We start from the raw sequence: 12,186 nt of genomic DNA, 5'->3' as shown, positions 1-12,186 counted from the left end.
TCATGCCTGTCACACTTCCTTTTTCAAACCGGCCAATATCCCACCATTCTGAGTGTGGCATTTCTAGGAAACTTGATGGTTATTTTTCCATCAACACTTGCATTCTGAAGAATTGAGAAATTGCAAAAGGAACAAACATGGAAAATAACTACTCCTGTCAAAATTTGGGGGATAAGGTATTTTTATGTGTTCTAGGATTAATGGCACCTTCCTTCACACCTGGCTACCATCATATGCCATTATTCATTTGACCTGAGAAATAGTGTGGCCATATTCTTAAGGATATTGTACCAAATCACAGAATGAACATCTGGAATCTGGCAATCAGAATCATTTTCTTATCACAAACAATCCTGGGAATTCTGGGAAATCTCTCTCTTATGTTCTACTATTTAGTCCTTTATTACAGAGAATGCACTTTAAAGCCCACAGATTTGATTCTCATGCACCAAATGACAGCCAATGCCTTGGTCATTCTCTCTGTAGGAGTGCCTCAAACAATGGCAGTTTGGGGAATGAAGCACTTCTTGAAAGGTTTTGGATGCGAGCTCCTACTGTATATTCAAGGATTTGCTCGAAGTGTGTCCATTGGCACCATCTGCCTCTTGAGTGTCTTCCAGGCCATCACCATCAGTCCCAGGAAATCCTGTTGGAATTATCATAAAGTCAAAGCTGCAAAGTACATTGACTCCTCCATTTCCCTACTCTGGGTCTTCTACATGTTGATACGTTTCATTTTCTTTATGTACATATTTATCAAAATGAATATCAAAAACATGACAAGAAATCGAGATTTTGAATATTGCTCTACTGTAGGGTGGGATGAAATCATTAATTCACTCTATGCAGCATCGGTGATATGCCCTGAGTTCTTTTTTACTGTGCTCATCATCTCGTCCAGCACCTCCATGATTGTCATTTTGTACAGACACAAGCAGAGAGTTCAATACATCCGCAGTTCTCACAGTTCCAGTAGAAACTCTCCTGAGTCCAGAGCCACCCAAAACATCCTGGTCCTGGTGTCTATTTTTCTGGCATTTTATACTCTCTCCACCATCTTGCGAGGCTACATTGCTCTTTTGTATAAGCAAAATCGGTGGCTGATGAACATCTCTCACCTCACTTCTCTTTGTTTTCCCTGTTTTGTACCCTTTGTTCTTATGAGACATCACTCAATATTTTCCATATCCAGTGTGGCATGGTTAAAAAAAATATTCTCTTAATTTTATTATAAATATGCAAAATAACAGGTTTTCTTGTCATTAACGTTGTTCTCAATTATCACTATAAAAAATCAATAGTGAAAGTTAAGGATTTAGAAGCTTTTCTTCCTAAGACTAGCCGAAATGAGTATGAAAGTTTTGTTAGATGGTGGAATTGGCAGCCTACATGAGCTAATCATACTGTGTTGGCCCACTGTAGTCTTCATCTTCCAGGCAGTAGAGTTTTTCCTTTGCCCAGATGATATGTAAAGAATCCAATAATTTGCTGCTAATAGTTCTGCCTTTCTTGTGGCTTTCATCTGTCCCTTATTCAGCCAACATCAGAGAGGCTTCCTTCTGTAGCAGATGGGCACAAAAACAGAGAACCATAGCCAGTTATCACACACACTCACACACACACACACACACACACACACACACACACACACACACACATGCTCGCACACACGCACAGAGAGAGAGAGAGACAGAGACAGAGACAGAGACAGAGATACTTTGATTTCAGCTGTTCAAGAAAAAAAAAAACTCTTGGCCTGTTCTTAACCTTATAGCCATGGTCCTCAACAAAGTCTATGAAGATGTGCATGTCTTCTAGTCTTATAGGACAAAAAATGTGCCTCCTATCTTTTACCTTGTACCAAAATCAATTGAAAATAAATGATGTTTATGAGGTAATCTTCAATTTTGTTAGACAGTATTTTCCCCTTTTATTAAACACAGATTTTTTTCTCATACTATATTACCTGAGTACAGTTTCCTCTCATTTTATTCTTTTTAGTTACACCCACCTGCTCTTACATCAAGAACCACACCATTTTGTTCTCTCCTTAGGAAAAAATAGGCTTCTGAGAGATAACTAAAAAATGCAACAAAATAAAATATTGTAAGATAGAACAAAAACCATCATATGGAAGCCGGACAGGACAAGCCAGCAGAAAAACAAAGGGACCCCAATAAAAGGCCCAAGAATCAGAGACTCACCTGTCTCTGCATGAAGGAGTCCTACAAAAGTACTGAACTAAACGTTACTCTATATTTGTAGAGGGCTTGGAGCAGACCATGGAGGCCTTGCAATTGCTGCTTCAGTCTCTGTGAGTTCATATGAGCTTTGTTCAGTTGAGAGGGCCTGGTCCTCCTGATGTTCTCCTCTGTCCCTTTAGACTCTTTCACCCCTCTACCTCTTCTTCTATTCTGTTCCTTGAGGAATGAGAGGACAGATTAGATGTCTCCATGAACTGTATGTTCAAATATCTCTCTCTCTCTCTCTCTCTCTCTCTCTCTCTCTCTCTCTCTCTCTCTCTCTCTCTCTCTGTGTGTGTGTGTGTGTGTGTGTGCGTGTGTGTGTGTGTGTGTGTGTGTGTGTGTGTGTGTGTGTGTGTGTGATATCTGGCTATGGGTCTCTGTTTTTGTGCCCATCTGCTACAGAAGGAAGCCTCTCTGATGTTGGCTGAATAATATTCTGCTATGAGTATAGCAGAATATTATTAGGAGTCATTTTCTTTTATTTTAATTAATTTTATTAGATCAGTGGTATTTGGTTTTACCCCAGGTCTCTGGGATATCTAGACTCTAGTTTTTGTAACCAAACACTGTTTGATATGGGTTCTATCTCATGGAGCAAGTCTTCAGTCAAATCAGACATTTACTGATTAGTCCTATAAAGTTTGTGCCACCATTAATTTAGCATATTATCAGGCAGATAGATTAAAAAGTTTTGTGGTTAATTTGGTGTTTGCATTCTTCCTTTTGTAAAATGCAAAATACCCTTGCATGTCATAGACACTAGATGGTCAGGGAGTAAAAATTCTACATAGCAACCATCTGGACCTCTCCATGTTCAGTAACTTTTATGGGTGTTGCCTTCAGCAGTAGGGCCTTGCTGTCAGTTTGTGAAGAGGAACACATTACTTTGGAAATAGTCTTGGATGTTTGGTGATTTCTAAGTGTACTGGCTGGTTATGTGTGTCAACTTGACCCAAGCTACAGCCATCAGTGAGGAAGGAGTCTCAGTTTAAAAAATGCCTCCATGAGATCCAGCTGTAAGCCATTTTCTCAATTAGTGATAGATGTGGTAGGGCCCTGTACATGGGGAAAGTGACATCCCTGGACTCATGGTCCTAGGTTCTATACCCAAGCAGCTAATCAGGCAATAAGAATCAAGTCAGTAAGCATCTGTCTTCCATGGCCTTTGCATCAGCTTCTTCCTCCAGGTACTAGTCCTGCTTGAGTTCCTGTTCTGACTTCCTCCAATAATATACTATTGCTGTGAGATAATACTTTCGTACACTGTGAAGATGTTTTGCTCTCATTGTTAATAAAGACCCGACTATCCAATAGCTAGGCAGGAAGAGTTTAGGCATGAGAGGCAAACTGAAAGAATGCTCAGAAGAAGTGGGTCAGAGTTACTAGCCAGATTCAGATGAAGCAGAATATGAATATGTCTTGCTGAAAACTGGTACTGCCACATGGTAGAGCATACGTATTTCATGCCCAGCATCAATAAAGGTGGGTTAATTTATGTTGTAAGAGCTAGTTAGTAAAAAGCCTAAGCTATTCCCTGAACATTTATAGCTAATAATAAGTCTCACTGTGGTTATTTGGAGAGCTGGCTGTCCCATTGAAGAACTCCACTTACAAACTATGATCTGGAAGTGTAAGCCAAATAAACACTTTCTTCTCCAACTTGCTTTTCATCATGGTGTTTTGTTGCTTGTTGCAGCAATAGAAACCTTAACAGACACCAAGCAACCCTTTTCTCCAACCACTAAATTGGAAGAAAGAGTCCCAGTATTGGAAGCTTTGTTTGGATATGAGATGGCCAGTTAAGGTTCTTCTTCTTCATTACTTAAATACTTCATTAGGATCACATTCATATATTCTAGGAAGTATCCACTGAACTTGATTTCCATACTGCTTATCAAATGCCCTTCATTTCTAGCTGTCTTTCTCCTCATTCCATCCCTCAAACTCATCACCCCTCCTTTTTCCCAACTGATCCTCCTATTCTTGTCATACTCCCTACCCCTGGCTCCAGTCCAATCATAAAATTTGTTCTATTCCCTCTTCCCAGGAAGATCTATGTATCTCCCCTTATAAATTCCTCTGTGCCTAACCTCTCTGGGTCTGTGGATCATAGCTTGGTAATTGTTTATTTAAAATTTTATATCTGGGTGTAAGTGAATACATACCATATTTATCTTTCTATGTCTGGGTTACCTCACTAATAATGATTTTTTTCTAGTTCTTTCCATTTTCTTACAAATTTCATGATCTCATTGTTTTAAGAGGTGAGTATTACTCCATTATATAAATGTACCATATTTTCTTCATCCATTGTTTTGTGGCAGAACATTTACCTTGTTTCCAATTTCTGACTATTATGAATAGAGAAGCACTGAATATGTTTCAGCAAGTGTCCCAGTAGTAGGATAAAGAGTACTTTAGGTATATACCCAAGAGTGATATATCTGGGTCTTGAGGTAGATTGGGTTCCAAATTTCTGATGAAACACCACATTGACTACCTTTCATGCCCAGCATCAATAAAGGAGTGTTTCCCTTACTCAAGACACCAGGATGGGCTGTCACTTCTTTAATTGATCTTAGCCATTCTGACAGGTTCTGACATTCCATTCTGATGGATTCTCAATGTTTTTATAATTTGAAGGTTTTGAATCACCAAGAATGTTCAACATTTCTTTAAGCATTTCTCAGTCATTTGAGTTTCATTATGAAATCACTATTTCTGTATTGTTTATACATCTGATTAAATTGTTTATCTCATCTTGACTTAACTTTATTAAGTGGTGTGAATTGAGACAATTATTCATTTCTTTTAGGCTGTACAGATTGGTGGAGTAGATATTTTTAAATTATGTTCTTATGTTTTTCTAGATTTCCTTGGCATCTGTTCTTAAGGACCACTTCTAATTTCTAAGTTTGTTAATTTGGATATTCTTCCTCTGTCTTTTAGTTCATTAGATAAAGGTTTGTCTTTTTTTTCATTTTCTTAAAGAACAAATGTTTTATTTTATTTATTCTTAGTATTATTATTGTTGTTGTCACTGTTTCTGTTTTATTTCATTCAACCCTGAGTTTGATTATTCTTTGCTGTCTGCTCCTTTTGAATTTCTTCATTGTGTTCTATAGTTCTCAGGTGTGCTATTAAATTTTTACTATGACAAAGCTCCATTTTTTGGTTTTATTATTGACACTTAGTTCTAAGGACTTGCCACTTAAAACCTCCATAATTGTGCACAATAAAGTGGTATCCTGTTTGTTCATTTTCATTAAACTTTTGAATGTCTTTAATTTCTTTCTTAATTTATGTGTTGAAGCATTTTTCATTCAGTAGTGAATAGTTCAGTTTCTAGGAGTTTGTAATCTTTCTGTTGTTGATATTCAGCTTTAATCCATGGTGGTCAGATAGTCTTCAGAGTGTTATTTCAATTTTTTGTATTCATTGAAACTTGATTTGTGTTCAAGTTTGTGGTCACTTTTTGAGAAAGTTACATGAAGTGTTGAGAAGAAGGTAAGTGAAATGTTGTCTGTGAGTGAAATGTTCTAATATATAATAGGTCTATTTGGTTTATAATTTTGGTTATTTCTATCATTTCTCTCTTTGTTTTTTGTCTGGATGATCTGTCTCTTTGGGAGATTGTAGTACTTAAGTCTCTCACTAAGAGTGTGTCATGGTCCATGTGTGATTTAGTTGTTCTAGTATTTCTTTTACAATCTCGGGTCCCCTTATGTTTGGTGAATAAATATTAAAATGAAATGTCATGTTGGTAGATTCTTACTTTGATGACTACGTTGTGCCCTTCTCTGTCTATTCTGATTAGTTTTGATTTTAAGTCTGTTTTGTCAAATTTTGAAACTGCTACTTCAGCTTGCCTTTTAGGCCCATTTTCTTGGGATATCTTTTTCCATCCTTTTACAGGAAGGTAATGGCTGTCCTTGAACTTATGCATTTCTTGGATGGAGGAAAAGGAAGGATCTTGATTTTGCATTCATTTTGTTAGTCTATACCTTTTAATGGGTCATTGAGATAATTGATATTGAGAGATATCAATCTGTAATGTTTGTTGCTTTGGAGTGTGTGTGTGTGTGTGTGTGTGTGTGTGTGTGTGTGCCTGTGTGTGTCTGTGTCTGTGTGTATCTGTGTCTGTGTGTGTATGTGTGTATTCCCCCTCTTTGGTTGGCTCATCTGGGACTTCTTATTTATTGTGTTTTCTTTAGTATGATCAATCCCTCTAACTTTGAATTTTTCTTCTACCATCTAAGATTGTCTCTTGTATATTTTATTCTGTTGGTGAGGTTGCTTCTGAGGTTCTTGTTTGAGTTCCTATTTTTTTTTAATTTTCAGATTTCCTTCAGTTTGGATCTTCTTTACTGATTCTATTTCCATTTTCAGGACAGTGGTGAGTGTAGATGCAGTATAATATTTAGAAAGGAAACCAAGAAAATGTTAGATAATGAAGTAAGACAAAATTCAAGCAACAGGACAATTTTGGCAGAATATAGGATAAGAAGGATAATAGTATTTCTTCTTTCAGATGCATCAGTTTTTTTATCTTTGTGTGTGTGTGTGTGTGTATGTGTGTGTGTATGTGTATGTGTGTGTGTGTGTCTGTGTGTGTGTGTGTATGTGTGTGTGTATGTGTGTGTGTGTGTGTATGTGTGTGTGTGATGGATAAGGAACTAAAATTCAATTGACAGTGAAAGAGTAAAACCCTAAACAAAGCTCCATGGCTTTAGAATGGTGACTCTAACTTCAAAGAAATTCACTGGCAAGTATAAAATTTGTGATTAGCCATATGATTGTTCAAATAGCTAGTTTAACCTCACTGTGTCATGTTTTTATTTTATTTTATTACATTAAAGTGATTCTTATTTTTTAAAAAAACTTATTGGCCATTATAAATCTGCCTCCTCCCAGAGACATGGAGAATGTTTAACATAGATTCACCACTAGATATGCTTCATCACTTAGATGGACTCAAAGTCAGAAATCACATGATTATATCATTAGATACAGAAAGTTCCTTGGTAATTGCTATCATCATTTCATCATAGAAGTCATAGAGAGTATAAAGATGAAGGAATTATACCTCAACATAATAAAAGGTAGACCTGAACAAATTAGAGACAACATAATATTAAATTAGGAAGATTCAAACTACTCCAACTAGGTTCAGGAATAAGATAAAAGTATCTCCTTTTTCTACTGCAGTTCAGTAAAATTCATTGTGAGAACCTCATAAGCTAAGGAAATAACACAAGAGAAAGAAATAAAGGGATGTAAATAGGAAAAGAAGTCAAATATCTCTATTTTCAAATAACATGATTATCATGATTCTGTACATAAATGACCCCCTCCAAAGTTTGTACCAAAAACTCTTAGCAATTTTAAACTTTCAGCAAAGTATTTACAAAATTATAAACCATATTAGTATCCATGTTATACACAAATGACAAGTGTGTGTGTGTGTGTGTGTGTGTGTGTGTGTGTGTGTGTGTTTGTGGTGTGTGTGCGCTGTGTTTGAGAAATTATCTAATGGTGATTTCCCATTAATTATGCAGTGAAGACTCTGGAAGGCAGATTGTGACCTTTGTCACTGTTATAGCAGCAGCAGGCCTGACTATTCTTGCTTCAGTCATATCTAGCAATGACAACCATTGTATTAATTTTTTTAATTTTATTAAAAAAATAAAACTCAGGAATAAATATTAAGATGTAATCCTGAGAGACCCATGGAACTATGAAGACATGAACTCTTGCCTCTCCTTACTTCAGGGATCTAGGAAGCCTTGCCATCTCCCAGCTTCACATTTTCTCCTTCATGTGTCCTTCTATCTCCCTGTGAGTTCACTAGGAAATGATATCATCCACTTCAGCCAGCTAAATGTGGAATCTGCTCTCTTAACTAAGGTTGGACTCTATTGGTGGTCTCAGAGTAATCAACACAAACAAACCTCCCACAAAAGACAGCACAAGTAAAATCTTCTAAGAATGTGTGAGCAGAATGAGTAGATAGCTGATGTCATGGGAAACTAGACAGTACAAAAAATAGAGTCCACAATCATAGTTACTGAAAAAATTCCAAGAAGCTGCCCAGGAAAAAGAACCAACACTCTTAAAGACAAGACTGACTGCCATTATTGACTGCTTCCAATTATGTTTAACTTTCTGAAGTTTATATAGTGTATCTCAATAGTGCCACAACTGCTGTATCACCTCAAAACACAAGATTTTCAGGAGACATTTTATATTTGAGCCGTGTGTGTAAAGAAAATGAATTCAAGGAGTGTATGCTAGATATAAAAATGGAAGAAAAGTCAACACAAGAAATTTCTTAGATCTCCAGAGGACAGAAGAAAGAAATGGACATGATTTGGTTAAAAGTGTCTTAAAAAAAAACAATGAATATGGGCTGTACTTAAAAAAAACAATGAATAGGGTACTTGGTCAGTGGTCAAGAGTGTATAATAAGGTCATAAAGGAGATGAAGATGTCTAAAACTTGAGCATTGTAGAATTTGCATCTTGGACACTAGATAAAGGCAGAAAACAAGGAATTAAGACTTCCTATAATTCAGTCAAAATGAATGCACAACATATCCAAACTTATGGGACACAAAGAAGGGTTAACATGAAAGTTCAAAGCACTAAGTGCTTTCATAAAGACATTACAAAGTTCTCATACTAGCAACTTAACAGCACATCTGAAAACTCTAGAAAAAATAATCAAACCCACCCAAGAGGAGTAGAAGACAGAAAATAATCAAACTGAGAGTTAAAAGCAACAAAATTAAGATAGAGAGAACGACATAAAGAATCAAGGAAACAAAGAGTTTGTTCTTTCAAAAAATCAAAAGAGTGACAAATCCTTATCCAAAATGAGTAAAAGACAAAGATAGAATATTTAAAACAAAATCAGAAATTAAAATTAGGACATAACAACAGACATGGAGGAAATCTAAAGAATCATTAGGTCATACTTTAAAAACCGTACTCCACAAAGTTGGAGAATTGGACAATTTTCTCAATAGATACCACTTACCAAAGTTAAATGAAGAAAAGATAAGCAACTAAAACAGATATATGGCCCCTACCTTACTAGTTAAATCAGAATCACACAAACAATTTAAATAGATCTATAGTCCTTAAGAAAATAGAAGCACTCATTATAAGTCTCCCAAAGAAAAGTAAATAAGTAAATAAAAACCCAGGGACACATAGTTTTAATGTAAAATTCTACCATACTTTTAAAGAAGAGCTAGTACCAAAGTTTTTCAGATTATTTAATTAAAATAGAAACATAAATAACATTAGGAATTTCATTTTCTGAAGCCAAAGTTACCCTGATATGCAAACCACAAAAAATCCCAACAATGAAAAAGAATTACAGAACAACTTCCCTCATGAACATTGAGCAGAAGTACTCAATAAAATGCTCAGAAACTGAATCCAAGAACATATCAAAAACATCATCCACCATGGTCAAGTAGGTGTCATCCTAGAATTGCAGACATCATTTACTATATGAAAATCTGGCAATGTAATCCAGCATGAACAGACTGAAAGAAAAAACATCAAAAAGTTCTTTGACAAAATCCACACTCTTTCATGATAAAAGCCTTGGAGAGATCAAGGTTACAAGGGACATAGCTAAATATAATAAAGGCAATATACAGCAAGACTACAGCTAACATCAAAACAAATGGAGAGAAATGCAAAGCAATTCCACTAAAATCAGGAACATCACACTCTTGTCCACTCTTTCCATATATATTTAGCAACAAGCTAGAACAACAAAACAACTACAGGAGACTGAGGGTATAAAAACTGGCAAGGAAGAAATCAATGTATAGCTATTTGCCGATGGTATGATAGTTAAATAAGAAAGCCCAAAAATTTTACCAGGGAACTCCTGCACCTGATGCTTACTTTAAGCAAATTTCCTAGATGCAAGATTGACTTTAAAAATTCACTGGCCCTATTATATACAAATGAGAAATGGGCTGAGAAAGAAATCAAGGAAACAACACCCTTCACAATAGCCACAATAATTTAAAATTATCTTGACTCTACCCATGCAAGCAAATGCTCTGTTTGATAGAAACTTCAAGTCTTTGGAGATGGAAATTGAAGAAGATATCAGAAGACAGAAAGGCCTCTCATGCTCATGGATCAATAGGATTAACATAGTAAAAATGGTCATCTTACAAAAAATAATCTACAGATTCAATGCAATCCCCATCAAAATTCCATCACAATTCTTTACAAACCCTGAAAGAATAATACACACCTTCATATGGAAAGACAAAAACCCAGAATATCTGAAATAATCCTTTGTAAAAAAATAAATTCTGTCGGTTTCACCAACCCTGATTTCAAGCTGTACTACAGGGCTGCAGTAATAAAAATTTCATGGTATTGGCATAAAAACAGACAGATTGATCAATGGAATAGAATCAAAACCCCAGACATAAATCCGAACACCTAAGGAAATCTAATTTTTGATATATAAGCCAGAAATACACAATGGAAAAAAGAACACATCTTCAACAAATTATGCTGGTCCAGGTGAATGCCTCTAAGTAGCAATGCAAATAGGTCCATATCTATCACCTTGCATAAAACTCAAGTCTAATTGGATAGAAGGCCTCAAAATAAGTCAAGTTACACTGAAACTGAGAGAGGAGAAAGTGGAGGATAGCCTTGAACTCATTGGCACAGGAGACAACTTCCTGAAGAGAATACTTATAGGCCATGCACCAAGTTCAACAATTAATAAATGGGACCTCATGAAAATGAACAATTCTGTTAGTCAAAAGACACTGTCAATATGGCAAAAAGTCATCCCACAGGATGAGAAAAGGATTTCTCCAACTTCATATCTAACAGAGGGCTGATATTCAAAATATATAAATAAATCAAGAAATTAAACATCAAAAAACTGAATAATCCAATTAAAAATAGGATACAGATCTAAACATAATTCTCAACAGAATAATCTCAAATGGCTGAGAATCATTTATACAAATGTAATACATCCTAAGCCATGAGCAAAATGCATCTCAAATGACTCACAGATTTCATCTTACACCTGTCAAAATGGCTGAGATCAATAATAAGTGAAACCTCACACTGGTGAGGATGTGAAGCAAGGAAACACTCCCCCACTCTTGGTGGGAGTTGAAACTTGTTCCATCACTATTGAAAATCAATATGCTGTTTCCTTAGAAAATTAGGTATCTATCTACCTCAAGACTATAACACTCCTGGGCATATACCCAAAGATATTCCATCCCATCACAAGGACACTTGCTCAACTATGTTCATTGTAGCTTCATTCATAATAGTCAGAGGCTAGAAACAGCCTAATATCCCTCTACTGAAGAATGGATAAAGAAAATGTGGTACATTTACACAATGGAATATTACTCTGCTGTTAAAAACAGTGATATCATGAAATTTTCAGGCAATTTGAAAAAAAAAAACTGTATCTGAAAAAAAATTATCCCGAGTAAGGTAACTCAGACCCGCAAAGAATAGCATGGCATTTACTCACATATAAATAAATATTAGGTTTAAAGTAAAAGATAGTCATACTACCATCCACAGACCAGAAAGTCTAAGTAACATGGAGGGCTTAAGGGGGATACAAAGATCTCCTTGGAAAGGGAAAATAGAATAGATTTTGTACCTGGACTGGCAGAAGGTGGAGTTGGGAATAGGAGGGATCAACTTGGAAGGAGGAAGTGACAAAATACAGGGAGAAACAAAATACTGGGAAGGGAGGCACATTTCAGGGGTAGAAATCTAGTCTCATGGTAACTCCATGAAATTTACTAGAGTAACCCTAGCAAAGACTCCTACTAATGTGGGTTATAGAGCATGAATCATCCATCTTCTGTAACTAGGCAAGGCCTCAAGTGGAGGGAGGGATTGGGACATCA

General features: G+C 36.0%; 1 protein-coding gene across 1 annotated transcript; it reads left to right on the top strand.

Moving 5' to 3' along the window:
- Positions 1 to 293: 293 nt before the first annotated feature.
- LOC131902577 (vomeronasal type-1 receptor 4-like) lies at positions 294 to 1,223 on the top strand. Its single transcript, XM_059253602.1, has one exon. The coding sequence runs from the start codon at positions 303 to 305 to the stop codon at positions 1,221 to 1,223; it is 921 nt and encodes a 306-aa protein (XP_059109585.1). The 5' UTR covers positions 294 to 302.
- The last annotated feature ends 10,963 nt before the right edge of the window (positions 1,224 to 12,186 follow it).

Source organism: Peromyscus eremicus, chromosome 1, assembly GCF_949786415.1.
Source record: "Peromyscus eremicus chromosome 1, PerEre_H2_v1, whole genome shotgun sequence".
Classification (NCBI taxonomy): domain Eukaryota; kingdom Metazoa; phylum Chordata; class Mammalia; order Rodentia; family Cricetidae; genus Peromyscus; species Peromyscus eremicus.
This window is presented reverse-complemented; position numbering and strand designations above follow the sequence as displayed.

Bases quoted from the DNA above. Each gene is read 5' to 3' on its own strand.
- LOC131902577 (XM_059253602.1), top strand. From the start codon at position 303: ATGAACATCTGGAATCTGGCAATCAGAATCATTTTCTTATCACAAACA.